General features: G+C 44.3%; 1 protein-coding gene across 1 annotated transcript in view; it reads right to left on the bottom strand.

Annotated features, from left to right (window-relative positions):
- The window catches only part of Ac13E (Adenylyl cyclase 13E), a 286,840-nt gene that overhangs the window by 224,283 nt on the left and 44,630 nt on the right, over window positions 1-17,927 (bottom strand). The window contains exon 3 of the mRNA XM_068348168.1: window positions 3,608-3,833. Coding sequence (XP_068204269.1) covers window positions 3,608-3,833 — 226 coding nt within the window. The remainder of the gene's footprint in view (window positions 1-3,607; window positions 3,834-17,927) is intronic.

Here is a 17,927-nt window from a genome sequence, read left to right as displayed (position 1 = left end):
ATGCTACCTCTCTTAGTTCACCGATATGTGCACAAGAAAAAATTACTGGTCGAACATCATTTTCAGGCATTAGTCCTTTACTTTGGGGGCAAGATCAAACTCCTCTCCTCAATAACAATTCTCAATCATAACAAGAGCAACGAGTAGTCTCAAGCTCATTAAGGAAAGTCTCAGGTGGACACTTGTGTTCCCTGAGGACTGACTGTGACTGAAGACCTCCATGCACGACAAGTCCCTTGAGTCACCAAAAAGAGTTTTCCTCTCTGTAGGCGAGTATTAAGCAAAAATTCCAACTGAATGCAGTCTGACATGTACTGGTTTGGCTGAGAGGAGTACGGACTCATCCTCCATCCCGGCCAACTCTCATGAAGAGCCATTGGGAACTAGGGAAGGTCGTACAAAACTTTCAGAACAAAAATCCAGGATTGTTCTACCTCTTGTCACATGACCAGAGATGGAACAGATTTGGATGATAGAGGGAAGGAATGTGCAAGGCAAGGCATCCCTCCTACTGACATCAGGAAACATACCAGTGCATCGCTCCCCAACTTCTTCCTCCATAGGAAAAAAAGGATTACAAATTGCGAAATATTCTAATGTCAAATAAACATACAGTCTATAGTAAGATATTCATTAAAATGCATCAATCTTCAAACAACCATCCTAGACTGAGCCTGGAAGATGCAAGAATGGATGGAACCTCTAGAGAAAGAGGTTGCTAGAGGACACAGCTGGAATTTGTAAAATTCTGGGACCTTCCTCAAACCTGAGCCAAATGGCATGGCCAACACCAAAGTCTTGGCCACAGTCCCCTTCAAAAGACCAAAGCCATCAAGGGATACCCCATGGGGGATAAAGGAGTACTGAATCCCCTTCCACCACTACCTATACATCACCCTCCTGAGAGGTAAATAATGAGTCCAACAGCTATACAATCCTCAGAACAGCTTTTGTCATTGTGACCTAAAGGTGCTACCATAATCGATCATCAATGGGTCAATGGTACCTCATGCCGAGAGGAACATTTACTATTTTTTAATTAGAGGCAAGGAAGCTGGCAGCTTTGATGATTAAAATTTATTTAAATAATAAGGATTTAGAGGTTAAATCCTTGAAAGTTGGCTCTTGAAGCAGTTTGAATTGAGGTAGGGTCAAGCAATTCAAACCTATATCTAGGTTCTAACATCAAAGGATCTAAGTTTATTTTTAATGTGTTCACTATTTGGAATGTCTTGTTCCACATGTACAGTAAGTGTTGAGGACGGCATATACCTTTACCATTTGTATGAAGGGAAATGAAATATTTTTCCATAAATCAAGAACTTTATGAACTGAATTATGTTAGTTATGAGGTTTTGGTGGAAGAAATTCTTCTGAGTTGGCAATTTTTCCAATATATCGCCTACATTTTCTGGTATAGTGTGTTGCTTAAATTCCTCTTGGAGGAGAGATTCTCAAAAAGGTTTTGAAAAGCTTTGAGCCTTTCAATGAGCTAGCACGAAATGGTAGAGTCTCTAGGAAATCAACAAAACCATGAGGGAATTTAATTGTAGCCTTTAAAGATGAAGTAGTTTGAAAATCTCTGGTTTGAAGGGTCAGAAGCAAGAGCTGTCTCCCACCAGCGTATGAAGGTCCAGAAACAATTTCAGCTGAGGCCATCAAGGACCTATGAAGGTCATCCGCGTATTTAAAGAGGAAAGAATGTAGGGAATGCATAAATGTTAAAGTAAAATCAACTTTTAATACCACATCCAATGCTTCAGCTTGGGAATCCTGGAACAAAGCAATACAATACACTAGAAGTTAGAGAGATTTGTACCTGCTGCCAACAAGTCTAAATACATTCAACCTCCCAATAGCATTACAGGTTTTAAAGGCCGCTCATGAATGGCAGGGTCAAGGGACAGTGACATTGCCCTATCAAGCAGTACAATAACCTAGAGACTGACCATATACTCATGTGGTCAGTGCCCAAGCCCCCTCTCCACCCAAGCTAGGATCATGGAGGGCCAGGCAATGGCTGCTGATGACTCAGCAGATAGACCTATAGGTTCCCCTAAAACCCCCATCCTTAGCTCACAAGGATGGTGAAGTTGCAACGACTAAAGGAAGTAGCAAGTTTGAGCGGAACTAAATCTCCAGTCTGGCGATCACCAGTCAGGGACGTTACCACATAGGCCACCACAACACTACATAGACCTTTGCAGACCTTGAGGTACAAGGATCATTCAGCAAGTTATACCTGTTTCAATGGTCTACCAAAAATTCTTCTTTTCAGGAACAAAATTGCGAAATCAGAATATGCAATGTTACTACTTGGTACAATATAGCAAATCCATCATTATCTTAATCAGCGATTTAGAAATTGTTACTGTTTCCTGATGAATGCTACTGATGAGGTATCCACACACACCAACTACCTTTCCTGTTACCGTAGACTTCACTTGCCTTAAAGTTTTCCCGACTGCTGACAGTTCTATTCAGTTTACAGTACAGTATATGGCATTCTCTGTCTACAATAACTTCTCCCCAACCTTTTTCTAAAGCATCTGTTCATAATGAGTAAGATGGAGGGTCGAACAAATGGCCCTTCACAGGGTTAATATAGTCCATATGCCAGAGTTTCCAAAAATTAGATCTAAAATCTCTGTAAGAAAAAATCAAGCATTCAGCTCCGGTATTCCATGCTGTGTATTAAGCACGAAAAAAAAATAGATAACTGCATTCTGCATGAACAATATCACAGTTTTGTCATTTTCATATTTTCTTGTTTGTAAAAAGTTTCTTTGTTAAAAAAAATAGGGTGAAAAAGTTAAAGAGGGGGGAAAACCAACACAATTCACACACTATAAGCTTATCATGAGAAGAAATTTAGTCATTCCCTACTTTAACTGTTCTAAACTTCCTTTTCCATATAAACAGAAGTAACACAATTAATTGGTGTAGAGTACAGATATAGGATGAATCTAATTCAGAATAGAAAAAATATACAACACCCTAAATTAAAAGTGGTACAGTATCAATGCTAAGCTGTACAAAGGATAATGGTTATAAGACTACCAAAACATAGAAAAAATCAAGAGTAGCAGTATATGTATTCTTAATTGTTTACTAGTTACAGTACTGTACTGATCAAACTTCCTAACAAGGAATCAGTTTAATACTGAAATTACTGCTGAATAATAAAGAAAAACAGAAGGCTCATGGGAAAATATTTATAAAAACTAGATTTCAAAAGATTTTTCTACTACATGCCCCAAATACTAACTCTATGAACAGTCAAATTTCTGTGATCAAATTTAAATACATGTAACCAGTAAAGTCAAACGGTTTTTATTAAATACTACATTAAAACTAGAAATGCATATTAGTAAATATACACGTAATCAATAAAACAAAGAATAAGGATAGATTACTATATGGAAAATTTATCTACATGTACAACTTAAGTAGCATAAATTATCCTTGGAGAATTAACAGATAAGAATGGTACTAAAACATGTTGTAAGCTTATAAAATGTCATGACATCTGAAAAATACACAATTACTAGATATAACCTCTATTAATAAAACAACTTGAAAGACCAAAAACAATCTTACTACAAACCTTGTAACTTTTACAGCGAGTGCAAATAATCTGTGACAGAGATGCTACTGCTAACAACAGCGCCACAACGAAACATGACGGCCAGTGAGGAGTCTGAATGGAGACCCAATATATTGCCCAAGTCAAGCTGCTTGTCAATATATATGTTAAGGCATACTGGAACCGTAGGGTCAGTATCGGCAGAGAAGAACGCTGGTATTGATTCTCTAGAACTTCACTATCAAATCTGCTGAAGACAAAAGAATGTGCATAACAGTTTATAGGATAAAAAAAGAGAACATTAAGATACACAAACTCAAGTACTGTACTTGACAAGTAACGAATGGAATTATGAATTTGGGCCATATGGCCTAGCACTTGTACCAAGGAGGTCATTCAATATCATGGTACAACTGGGGCAAAAGTTAAAAAAAGCTGGAAAACAAGATGGAAGGAAGAAAGTGGATATTGAGTTAAAGTTGAGCAAGAGACCAAAAGGATGCTGAAAAGATAATTAAGCAATGTCCATGGTGCACTGTGTGCACGGCACTACATCCTCATGGAGTAAAAAATACTTAAATCATTACTAGTATTTTAAAACCAATATCCACAATCTTGAACTCTATGTATATTATACTTTACCCATAAATCAACAATTTTCAGTCTTCAGATCTACTGTGATATAGAAGTTACGAACTCAATAAAAAGAAACTAAGGTACGGTAATGACAAAAATTAAAAGAAAAAAATAATAATAAGTTTTAAACCTGAAATTATAATTGTAACTTGAAGTTAAAGAAACATACATCCTTTGGCACTAAAATATACAATCATACAAATTCAAATTGGTTACGGCCAATGCATGGGCATTTTTTGCAGACAAGTACTAACGTTACTAAAAAGCAATATGCATAAATCCATGAAGCGGTACCAATACACCACCCACGAAACATTCACTCCGTGCATCAACAGTGCATCATACTGTATCATTTTCATGACATCTTAAAGAAAAGGCAAAAGCACTCGTCTCTGGATAAGTTCCTTGTGAGAGTTGACCGTAAGTGTGTAAATAAAGATCACTGTGTATCCAGAAAGGATAAATTAATTAATTACGTTAGTGATAGTGAACACCATTAAACATGGAAAACTGATATTTTAGCAGAATTTCACATAGAGGTAGCTTCTCACTACATGCAGTAATAACAACCTCCTCCTCCTATCTCCCTCACAACAACCTCATATCTCCTCAAAGGTAAATTGCAAATTAATTTTTCAATATTTCTATATGTTATCATCATCAGCCGTAGCTAGTCCACTGCAGGACAAAGGCCTCACACGTCTTTCTATGCCAGTCCACACCCGCAAATATTCTTAGCTCGTCAATCCATTGTCTTCTCTTCCTTCCCCTAATTTGTTTGCAATCTCAATTACCCATTCTGTTATTCTTTTTGTTCATCTGCTATCTGTCATTCTCATTATATGTCCTGCCCACTTCCACTTCTTTTTATTTCATGTTGTTAGAATATCCTCTACTTCAGTTTGCTTCCATATCCATGTTGCTCTTTTACTCTCTCTTATTGTTATCCCCATCCTTATTCTTTCCATAGCTCTTTAAGATGTAACTAGCTTATGTTCTAAAGTTTTAGTAAGGCTCCAAGTTTCTAATGCATATGTTAATACAGGTAGGACCACCTCATTGAATACTTTTCTTTTTAGAAAAAGTGGAATTTTACTTTTACTAATCTCATATTGTTTACCAAAAGCTCTTCATCACAAGCTTATCACTCTTAATTTCAGTCTCTTGTCCTAGAGAAACACTTAATGCCAGTCTTCAGTACGTATACTGTATTCATTAATAATTTCTACAGGTTTGTCCATAACCATTATCTGTTCTCAGCATTTTCATTGAACATTAGTTTAGTTTTACTCATTCAAGAACAGCATCAAATCTGGGGGGAGGACAAGAAGATCCACTCCCTTTTGTGGGTTCTCGTCTGACACCCACCATTCAAGGTCCGTCTGTTCCGCTTATCCCATGGGGATCAAGATGTCCGGGGAGTCGAAGGCTTGATTCCACTGGAACTTAAGATGCCACTGGAGAGATCTGATCCTCAGGCGACCGTTGGGAACTAGACGGACCAGAGATGACAGGTCTCCGAGAAGACGTAACCAAGTCTGGGCTGGAAGTTCTTCCCGTCTGAGAAAGGGTCTTGCGACCTTTCTCAGCCTCATTATCCTGTCGTCTGATGGGAAGGCTTTGTGGAGATTGGCGTCTACTATCATGCCTAGGTATACCAGTCTCTGCGTAGGAAGCAGGGCGGACTTCTTGAGGTTTACCATGATCCCCAGATCTTGGCAAAGCCTCAGAAGTTTGTCTTGGTGTTGAAGACGGGTTGACACCGAGTCTGCTAGGATTAACCAGTCATCCAGATAACGGAGGAGATGGATGCCAATTCTGTATGACCAAGATGATACTAGGGTGAACACTCTGGTGGAGACTTGAGGTGCTGTGGAAAGACCAAAGCAAAGCACCTTGAACTGATATTTCCTGTTATCTAGGCTGAATCTTAAGTACTTCCTTAAAGACAGATGAACTGGGATCTGGAAGTACGCGTCCTTTAGGTCCACTGTGCACATGAAGTCCTGTGGTCTTACCGCTTGTCTGACTGTGTCTGCTGTCTCCATGCGGAATGGAGTTTGCTTGACAAACTTGTTCAGAGCTGAGAGGTCGATGATAGGTCTCCTGCCTCCAGACGCCTTTTCCACAAGAAAGAGTCAACTGAAGAAGCCTGGGGACTCGTCGAGGACCTATTGGAGAGCGTTATTCTTCAACAGGGTCTGGACTTCTACCCGAAAGGCTAGCCCCTTTGCTGATCCCATCGCAAAGGAGTCTATTGACAATGAATTCCTCATAAGGGGAGAGAGAGATGTTGTGAACGGGATGCGATACCCAGAACAAATATCGGAGATTGTCCAGGGATCGGCCCTGAGTTGCTTCCACCTGTCCACGCAAATTTTGCTCAAACAGAGAGGATCCCTTTAAAGAGGAATTCCTGAGCCTAGCGATCTCGGCATTCGGGACCTGCCGATGGAATCTCTCAGACACAGCATTTCAACGTTTCAGAATGGTGTTCGCCCATAAGTTCGAGACTTGATGGGCAAGAAACTCGATGGTGCGAGTGCCTGCGAGAAGGAAAGTTTCCATCGCCTTCCTGGTGCGTTCCTTGGAGAAATTCTCGATTTGAACCAAGATTCCCAGGGTCCCCAACCAAAGATCAAGCCACAAAGTAGTCTGCATGGCATACTTCGTGACCTCCTGGTTAAGGATCTCTGATGCCGAGAACGAGACCTGAAGGCTGTAGAGCCTCTCTAGAGAGACTCCCTTGATGAGCTCTTCCAGAGAGTGATGGAGAGGAAGAGCTGGACGTGGCTCGTCCAAGATCTCAACCCACAGTACCTCCTCTGCTGGACACGAGGAGGTGGGAGAAGCTTGGCAGTAGAGCCAGAACGTTGGGAGGAGGACAGCTCGGAGAGCTGTTGGGCAATCTTAGCCTGGGCACCCAATAGCCTCTAAGACCAGGGCAAGACTGCACAGGTCTTAGAGGGCTTCTGAGTGCCATTAGACTGTATGTGTCTTTGCCCTCTCAGGGCGGTATCTCTGGGTCGATAAACCCATTGAGTACCTCCCCCCCCCAAAAAAAAAAAAAGTCAGAACTTGCCAGAATGCATGTTCTGACTCTTTCTGCTCCCCCTCCGAAGTGGGACTATCAGCGGTCTCCTTCTTCCACCCCAGAGAGCTCCTCTCAGGGTGGGTCGCAGGCATTCCTGGAGTGACTAGTGGTTCCTGTAGGCTTGGAGGTCCTTGAAGAGGACTTTGGGACATTCTTTGAGTCCTTTGATTCCTTATGAGGAAGGAGGTAAGATTCTCCGTGCGAGGAAAAACTTCCTCCGAAGGTGAAAGGGAGGAAGTCCAAGCTTCGTGCGACTCCCTCGGCAGAGGTGAGGTAGGAGATTATCCGGTGTGAGAGACAGGAAGGACAAGCCTCGAAGGCCTAACAGGAGTTAGTTTCACCCTAGGGGATGTAACCACGTCTGAGACTCTTCTTTTCCTCTTCAGGGGAGAGGAAGCCAAGGTTCCTCGCAGGTCTGCTGGTGCCATTGGATGGGAGGTCAGTGAAGAGCGAGATGACATGGCAGGCCCAAAGGCTTGCACTACTGCTCTGACCATGGCACTGAACCAAGGCTGCTTGGTGACTGATGTACTGTCAGAAAGATCTCCTGAGGGAAAAAGGACCAAAGGTTCCCTGTGAGGAGTATCTACCGATGTTTGCGGTGGTGGGTGTGCCTTTGAAGATTGAATCTTTGGGATCCTGAATCCTTCCGTGGAGCCTCCTTTCCCTTTCACTGGTGGACACGCTGTTATGCGTTTGCAGGGAGGGGAATGGGGCGATGGTGACCTGTCATAATCTTTATTGTGAAGTTCCTTATGCCTATGGGGAACCTACTCTGAGGTTTGGTGCAAGTGCGCAGGAGAGCACTTGCGAGCAGAAGAGTGATAGCATGCAGTAAGGCAGTGCGCAGGAGGGCGCTGATGCGCAGGTATACGTGAGCGCGCAGGTGAGCTGGAGAGCGCTGGTAAGCCGGAGTGTGCGATAGACCAGGAGAGCGCTGGCGCACAGGAGAGGGCTGGTGGGCAGGAGAGCCCTGGCGCGTAGGAGATTGCAAGTGCTTAGAAGAGCGCTGATACTCAGGAGAGCACTTGTGAGTTTGAGAACGCTGACACGCAGGAGAATGTCGCTGCTCATGAGAGCGCTGCCGTATAGGAGAGCGCAGCTGCGCAGGGGAACGCTGGCGAGCTGGCAAACGCTGGTCCTTGGGACAGCGAGAATGCGCTGGAGAGCGCCAGCGATCGGATGACCGCTAGATCATTGGAAGGCACTGACAAGCCGGCAAGTGCTGAGGCACTGAAGAGCGCTGATGCACTGGAGAGCAATGACGTTCTGGGAAGCATTGAAGTGCTGGAGGGTGCTGACGTGATGCTGGTGAGCGCTGGTGCACTGCAGAGTATTGGCGCATAGTTGAATGCTTTGGAAGTGCAGCCTGAGCAGGCAGAAGATGAACTGGAGACAGGAACGGAGAAGGCAGGTCAGCAGGTAGGCATGAAGGATGGTCTGAAAGAGTGATGTGCCCTTTGGAAGGGCGAACATCCACCAACGGGGATCGCAAACTGTCCACACAAAATTCAGGGCCAAAGTCCGAGGAATAGCGGCAGCATCGTCAGGAGAAGGTCCAGGAAAAGGCGAAGGTTGAGGGCCAGTAAACGACTGAAGCGGAGACTCCTCTGCAGGAGACAGCTGCGAAGAGGAGGCTGAAGAGGCGAAAAGGCGTCTTTTCACCGATGGTGAAGGGCCACCTTTAAGGCAAAGCGGAGGGCGAGCTCTGTGTCTAAGACATCCTCTAGGGGCCAGGGGATCAGCCAGCTGACCTTTAGAAGCAGCAGTCCTCCGCAGAGAAGTCTCTATGAGTGAACTCCCCCGAGGAGGAAAAACACTCGCAGGAGAGACAGAAGAAAGACTAAGTTCCCCCCTCAAAGGATGAACAGGAACAGTGGGAACAGAGTCGGCAGCAACAGCTGGAGAATCAGAAAGTGCAGGGGCGTTGGCAGCGGCCACAGAAGATGCCTCAGAGACTACAACGTAGGCACACGACAGATGATCTAACTTCGAAGTCAACGATGGCTGCACACTAGTACCACGAATAATGAAGCACAGCAAGGAGTCCTTAGAGGGCGGAGCCAGAAGCCCCAAGGACAACCACACCTGTTAAAAAGGAGACAGAGACAAGGCCTCACCTAGGGGGAGAGGTGAGGCCGCTTCGCTAGGGGAAGCAACACCATCTGTTGAGGACTGGGGTTGGCAGTAAATTAAAGGGTAGACACTACAACTCGACGGTCTACCAGGAGAGACTGAACGAGCAGGAGCTTCGGAGGAAGATCGGGAAGCGGAAGAAGAGGTCTTGAGTTTTACCCCTTTCAAAAAAAACCTTCGAAGGAGAAATATCCCGCTTGGACTTCTTCCCCAGTTGCCCAAACCTTTCCCACTGGGAGGCAGACCACTCCCAACACTCATTACCCCTGTTATTACTATCACACCATTGACCTCTGCAGGCGGGACAAAGGATTTGGTGATCGGTGTCCACGGCCGACATAAAGGTTATGCACGGCCGACCTTCCAATCCAGGGCAAGTACGCATGGTCGCAGAAGTCAGCACACACATTAATCAAAGAGAGAGCACAAACAAGAGCAATTAATGGCAGTCCGGAAATAGGCGAGGGATGAAGAACGGCAACGACCGTACACCATCCAAGCCAAACGCAAGGTGAACAAAATCACCGGTGAATGAGTGGGAGCATTAACTAGCGGAATAGGTAGCTCACCTAGTTACGGAACAAAAAATATTAGGCAGTATTTACTGTGATAATCATCAGCTCTGGCACCCGCTCGTGGTAAGGGGCAGTGACTTTTTAGGTTAGGAGTTTGCCTACCCTAGTGCGGTATTTACTCGCAAAAAATCAGCTTTTCGCACCTGTGTCTGTAACATGAAAAATTTGTAGATAATTTGTATTTTTCCTAACTATACAAACCTTAGCTATTTAATAGGGCTTATTACTTTCGGCGTAGCTGAAATGACGAGCCATTAGATTTTAACGAGGGTTTATTACCCCACCGCTAGTTAGGGGGGGTAGGGAGGGTAGCTTGCTACCCCCAGCCCCTCACACACACCTGTGCTTGAGCTCACTTTGCTTAGAGGTAGGACTTCAAGGGGGATAGGGCTGGCGGGCAAGTTTGATTAAATAGCTAAGGTTTGTATAGTTAGGAAAAATACAAATTAACTACGAATTCGTCATTTGTTCCGTAACTGACATACAAACCACGCTATTTAATAGGGGTGACTCACCCATTAGGAAGGGTGGAAAGTCCCGGCCAGTACTGGCTTTTGGCTTTGCCTGGGGACTTGATATTTGAGTGTATCAGCACTCAACAATAAGGAGTCCCTGCACCTCGCTAGAACCTTGCTACGCAAGGACTGCGGCCTACGTAAGCTGTGTGTGAAGGTATAATAAAGTGTGACTCGTCCTAGGAAGTTGACCTGTATTTCTTTAGATGGAAACTTTAGGCTAGGACTCTCCCAATACCACCTCGTCAGGGTATGGGGATGTGACAGTATTAGCTTAATACTAGGAACACAAGGAAACATGGTTTACCTGCAGTGGTTTGAGGTCAACTGTGCAGAGAACCCAGGATGCTGCTTTCCCCAAGAGAGGGGAAGATGAAGAAAAGAATAAGGGCCAGACAAACCTTTTCATTCATGCAGACTAAGACCGGGTAACAATGCCCTCAATCTTCTGCTACTTGTCCACTAAGGAGCCCGAGGTTTTAAACCAGCTGTTGTGTAGCCACCACAGGGCCGATAGAAAACGTATCGAGCCTCCTGTGGGTCACGTCTTGCAGGTATTGGGCTGTGAAGGTCGTCTGACGCTTCCACAACCCAGCTTGAAGAACCTGCGTCACTGAGAAATTTCTCTTGAAGGCCAGGAGCGTAGCTACGCCCGACATCATGTGCTCTAGGGCGACATGATGGAGGAGGGTCTGGATTCAGGGACAGATGAATTACCCTACGAATCCATCCGAGATGGTGTTCTTGGTGACCCTCCTCTTAGTCCTCCCAGTGATCACAAACAATGCCTGCACCTGGGGACGGACTGCAGCCATTCTTTTGAGATATAGCCTCAGACTCCTTACTGGGCACAGTAGGAGATGGTCTGGGTCATCTGTTACAGAACAAAGACTCAAAATCTGGAAGGAGTTGAACCGAGGGTCCGGAACCCCCGAATTTTGAGTCTTAGCAATAAACTCAGGGACGAATTTGAACGTTACCTCCCACCATCCCCTTGAATGGGCAATGTCATATGAGAGACCATGAAGTTCACTGACTGGCTTGGCCGAGGCCAAAGCTAGTAGGAACACCGTCTTCCAAGTTAGGTGGCGATCTGAAGCCTGGCGTAATGGTTCATAGTGGAGATTGGTGTCTATGATCATGCCTAGGTATACAGTACCAGTCTTTGAGTGGGAAGCAGAGAGAACTTCTCGAGATTTACCATGATCCCCAGATCCTGGCAAAGTCCCAGAAGTTTGTCTCGGTGTTGAAGAAAAGATGACTCCGAATCTGCTAGGATCAGCCAGTCGTCCAGATAACGGAGGAGACAGATGCCGATCCTGTGTGCCCACGACGATATTAGGGCGAACACTCTGGTGAAAACCTTTGGTGCTGTGGAGAGACCGAAACACAGCACCTTGAACTGGTAAACTTTGTTGTCTAGGCTGAATCTCAAGTACTTCCTTGAAGACGGATGGACTGGGATCTGGAAGTACGCGTCCTTCAGATCCAGTGTACACATGAAGTCTTGCGGTCTCACTGCAAGTCTGACCGTGTCTGCGGTCTCCATGCTGAACGGAGTTTGCTTGACAAACTTGTTCAGAGCCGAGAGGGCGATGACTGGTCTCCAGCCTCCAGACGCCTTCTTTACAAGAAAGAGTCAACTGAAGAAGCCTGGAGATCCGTCGAGGACCTCTTGGAGAGAGCCCTTCTTCAACATGGTCTGGACTTCTGCCAGAAGGGCCTACCCCCTTGCTGATCCCATAGCTAGGGAGCTCAACGACACTGGATTCGTCGTCAGGGGAGGTAGAGATGTTGTGAACGGGACGCGATATCCCTGACTGATTACGGAAATTGTCCAGGAATCGGCCCCGAGATGCTGCCACCTGTCTGCGCAACTTTGAAGGCATCCCCCCCCCCCTGGTGGACATGCAGGGGGACTGCCAATTCTAGCGTTTGCGGCCTCGGCCGCTCCCTCTAGGATTCTTCCCTCCCCTGGAGGACTTTTTGCCTTTCTAGTCCTTGACAGGAAAGGGCTTAGACACCACCGTCTTCGCTGCCGCTGCCGGTTTCGTGGTCTTGGTAGGGCGTGGCTGCTGGGGTGCTGGAGGTTTATAGGACTTAGATGTCAAAGCTCTATGTAGGAGGGAGTCTTGGTGGGACTTCCTCCACCTCTCAGTGGCCTGCTCCACGTCCCTAGGCTCAAACAGGTTCGTTCCCATCACGGTAGAATATCTGAGCCTGCTGATCTCGGTGTTGGGGACCTTTTGATGGAACCTCTCAGACACCGCATCCCGACGTTTCAAGATGGTGTTAGCCCACAAGTTCAAGAATTGGTGGGCCAGAAACTCGATCGTGCGAGTGCCCAAGAGTAAGAAGGTCTCCATAGCTTTCCTGCTACATTCTTTGGATAAATCCTTCGAACGTATCAGGATACCTAAGGTCCCCAGCCAGATATGTAGCCACAAAGTGGCCAGCATGGCACACTTCGCCACCTTCTCCTGGCTAAGGATCTCGGTCGCCAAGAATGAGACCTGCCGGTTGGAGAGTCTTTCAAGCGGGACTCCCCTGGTAAGCTCTTCCAACGAATGGTGAAGGGGAAGAGCCAAACAAGGCTCCTCTACAATCTCAAAGTACCTTCTCTGCTGTACACGAGGAGGTGGGAGGGGCTTGTTGCCGGCGCTAGCTCGGCTGGAGGAGGCAAGCTCGGAGAGCTGGACTTCGATCTTGTCCCTGGCACTCTTAACCCCTTGAGACCAGGGCAAAGCTGCACTGGCCTTCAAGGGTTTTTGAGTCCCAAACACTCGGTCCAAGACCGTGTCTTTGCCCTCTCAAGGAGGAATCTCTAGGTCAGCAAACCCATTGAGAGTCCGCATAAGGGTCAGAACCTGCCAGAACGCATGTTCTGACTCCTGCAGCTCTCCTCCTGAAGGACTAGCAGCGAAGTCTCCTGTCCCCAAAGGCTCTTCTTGGGGGGACTCACGGACGTTCTCCGAGTGACTGGGTGGCTCCGGTCTGAGTCTTAATGAAGACTTTGGTACTGTCTTGGAGTCCTTCGACTTCCTCCTAGGAGGGATGCAAGACTCCAACAACGACGGGGGTAGGGTCTTCTCCACCCCTACCTGAGATTGATTGATTGATTGAAAGTTTTCTGGCATCCTGACATCTAAGGTCATTGACGCCGATACCATTTACTGTATATGAAAATTAAAAGAGAATTCGATTAAAACCATAAAAATTAAGAAGTCATTAAAATAGTTAAATAGTTTTCAGAAGACCTGCTTCTGAAATAAATCTAAAAATTCCGCTCGCATAGTAAGACACATCATGTCCAAGAATCTTGGCAAGGATAAACCTGCCATCCTCACCTCGAGCCTCAAACAGATATCTATTTCTTAAGTTAGTAAAATTAGGGCATTCGGTCAACAAATGCCTCACTGTTAAAGGTACTAAGCAGTCCTCGCAATACGGTTGGTGTTGGCCCTTCAGCAGAAACTCGTATGTCAACCGTGTGTGACCAATACGGAGACGACAAAGAGTCGTCTCCCATTTTCGGGGAATCATGTTATACCTCCAAGGTGATATGATATTTGTTACTTCCCTCATTTTATTGCCGTCTTGACTGTCCCAGTGCTGTTGCCATTTATCACAAACCAATTTCTTGATGTAAGGTAGGAGATCGTTACATGGAATGGGATACCTCCTTGGTAGCAACTCGGATGCCGCATTCTTCGCCAGTAAATCTGCCTTCTCATTCCCAGACACACCTACATGTGCTGGAACCCAACAAAATCGAACAGTTATACCTTTCCGTCCAATAATAAAAAGCCATTCTAAAATCATTAAAACTAGAGGGTTACTAGAATTAAAAACTTCTAAAGCTTGAAGAACACTCCTTGCATCACTAAAAATTGTAAAATTACCCTCCTTTTCCAAAGCTATTTTCTCAATAGCGGTTAATATGCCATACAGTTCGGCAGTAAATATGGAAGCTGTTAGAGGAAGTGCACCTCTACAATTAAAATCATTACTATGTACTCCAAATCCAACGCCAGCATCAGATTTGGAGCCATCAGTATATATAAAAGTCGATCCCCTATGTTCTTCGACATGTTCCATAAAAAGAGACCTGGATTCTAAGTCAGTCATATTCTTCTTAACTCCAATAAAGTATTTACAAAAAGATATGTCAGGTAATTTCCATGGAGGCGTTGATGATACCTTGAATGGAAGTACCTTATTTCTAATTATATCCAGACTATTTAAAAATCGTTTCACCCGAAAGCCATAAGGTTGAGGAGATTTTAGGTGCAACTCAAAGTATGATGCGTGTCTTACAAGGCTTGCAGTCTGAAAGGCTAGAGAGCTAGGGAGTCTTTGCAATCTAAACCAATACCGAAGAATGGAAGACATTCGGTAAAGGTCTAGAGGTAACTCTCCAGCATCAACAAGGAGACTTGGGATAGGCGAGGTTTTAAAAGCTCCAGTAGATAATCTAATACCTGCATGATGTATCGAGTCTAATATTTTTAACTGGCTTGGGGTGGCTGAAGAATATACCTCACAACCATAACTAATTTTGGAAAAAATCAAGGCCTTGTATAATTTTAAAATAGTATTGCGGTCTGCCCCCCATGATGTATGGGACAATACTTTTAAGATATTCAGAGCTTCAACACATTTAGCTTTTAGCGCTTTTAGGTGAGAAACCCATGTAAGTCTACAGTCAAATATCAAACCTAAAAATTTGGTTTCCGATACACATGGTATCCGTTGACCTTTAATGTATATATCCGGGTCTGGATGTACTCCCCGGATACGACAAAAATGGACAATGGTAGTTTTACTTGTCGAGAACTTAAATCCATTCATGTCAGCCCACTGGATAATTTTATCAATAGAGAGTTGGACTTTTCTCTCAACCATTGCCATTCTAGTGCCAGCAAATGATATTGAGAGATCATCCACAAATAGTGTTGAGAGAACATCCTGGGGAATGGCTGAGGATATCCCATTAATTGCTAGTGCAAAAAGGGTTACACTCAGCACACTACCCTGAGGAACTCCTTCTTCCTGGCACTTACTCTCTGATAGAGTTTCCCCCACTCTCACTTGAAAAACTCTACGTGAAAGAAATGCCTGAATAAATAGTGGCAGCTCTCCTCTCAATCCCAATTCATGAATGGTTTTAAGAATACCATATCTCCATGTGGTATCATATGCCTTTTCAAGGTCAAAAAATACTGTAACATGGTGCTGTTTGGAAGCAAAGGCTTCACAAATAGATGACTCAAGTCGTATCAACACATCAGTCGTTGAGTGCATTTTTCGGAATCCACATTGAATCGGTGATAAAATACCTTTCTTTTCAAGGTACCATATCAGCCTTGCATTGACCATCTTCTCCATGATTTTACATAAACAAGATGTCAATGCAATAGGACGATAGTTTGCTGCTAAAAACTTGTCTTTACCGGGTTTTAAAAAGGCTAAAATAATGGCTAGTTCCCAAACACTTGGGTAGCTATGATCATGCCATATTCTATTAATAATGCTTAAAATAAATAGCTTTGTATTAAAATGTACATGTTTAATCATTGCATATGGAATTCCATCGGGTCCAGGGGGTGTATCGTTGCAATGAGCAAGTGCGGAATCAAATTCTCTTTCAGTGAAAGGAGAATTAAACGACTCTTCCCTTCTTGTTGCAAAATTTAAAATTTTCTTTTCTTCTGTGCTCCTATACTGGTGACCAGGGGCTCCTTCACACTTGCTGGATACATTTGAAAAATGATTAGCCAGGGCATTGCTAACTTCATTTGCTTCAGTTACATACTGGCCATTCACCTTCAACACTGGTGGTGGGTTGGGGGTGAATTTGCCAGCTATCTTTTTTACTTTCCTCCACACAGAAGATGGTGGTGTTCTACTGTTAATAGAGGAAACAAAAGACATCCATGACTGGCGCCTTGCTTCTTTCATGGCACGACGGAACTGTGCTCTACATTTCTTGTACATTATTAAATTCTCATCAGTTCTGCGTCTACGCAATCGTGTTAGAGATCTTCTTGTGGCTCTGTGGAGTGCAGTTAGTTCTGAAGACCATCACGGGACTGGTCGTCGTTTGAATAACCCTGTTGTTTTGGGAATTGAATTGACTCCTGCTGTATGAAGAGTTCCATTCAGTAGGTCTATGGCATCATCAATACTTTCAAACTGTTCTGCTCTCCCTTCGATTTCACTTAGCTCACAAAATTTAACCCAGTCTGCCTTGTCTAGATTCCAACGTGGCGATCTTTGCAAAGGCGGACCCTTGTTGGTGTTTATAATGATTGGTGCATGATCACTAGTATGCCAATCATCTAATGTCCTCCAATCAAAATCAAGAAGGCAGTTAGAGCTTGCAATTGAAAGGTCAATGCATGACAAAGTACCTGTCTGAACATGGAAGTGTGTGGGCTCTCCGGTATTAAGGAGTCCCACATCCTCATTCTCCACAATTGATGAGATAATATTGCCCCTTGTGTTGGCCAAAACATCACCCCATAAAGGATGTCTACCATTCATATCTCCCAGTAAGAGAAAAGGTTGAGGGAGTTGTTGAATGACCTCTGCTAAATCATCATATAAAATATTATCATTTGGAGGTAAGTACAGAGAGCATATTGTATATTTTCTCCCAATATCAATTTGTACAACAACTGCCTGCAGGGTTGTACGTATAGACATGGGTATTTGGGGAACATCTCGACGAATGTACATGAGACTTCCGCCATGGCTCCCTGCTTGTTGATTATATGGTGTTCTATAGCTAACATACTCTCGAGGACTAGGAGTGTTAGAATCAAGCATACTTTCCTGTAGACATACAATTATGGGGGAATGCTCATGAATTAGGAGCTTAAGTTCTTCATATTTCGCCCTCAAACCCTGACAGTTCCATTGCAAAATGGAGGAGAAAACTATGGATTATTTCTGGAAGACATCTTGGATGAGGTCTTCCCATTAGCAGTTTTTAATGTAACATTATTACCAGTATGTTTCTTCAGAGGTGGTCTTGTTATGTTGGGTTTAACGTTGGTGTTTTTCTTTGTATTCTTTTTATCTATTTGTTGAGGTGGATGGTGGACCTCAACTTGAATTTCTGATTTATTCAGTCCATCTTCTGGTTCATTAGAAACATCAACAGACAAAACATCAAATTTATTTGATGTCATAACCTTAACGTTTCTAATGGAGGGTGGAGAGAGAGATGGAGGTCTCTCTCTTTTGCGATTAATAGATGGTGGGATTCGAGGTTTTTGCACCTTTCCCACAACAGGTGCATCAGGTAAGTTAGTCTCAAGTGGAACCTCCATCAGATCAGGCAAGGACATGGCCTGAGAGAGGTTTGTATTACTTTTTGT

Source organism: Palaemon carinicauda, chromosome 24 (genome assembly GCF_036898095.1).
Source record: "Palaemon carinicauda isolate YSFRI2023 chromosome 24, ASM3689809v2, whole genome shotgun sequence".
In the NCBI taxonomy this organism is placed as follows: Eukaryota; Metazoa; Arthropoda; class Malacostraca; order Decapoda; family Palaemonidae; genus Palaemon; species Palaemon carinicauda.
Note: the sequence above shows the minus strand (reverse complement) of the source record. Positions and strands in the feature narration are given on the sequence as shown.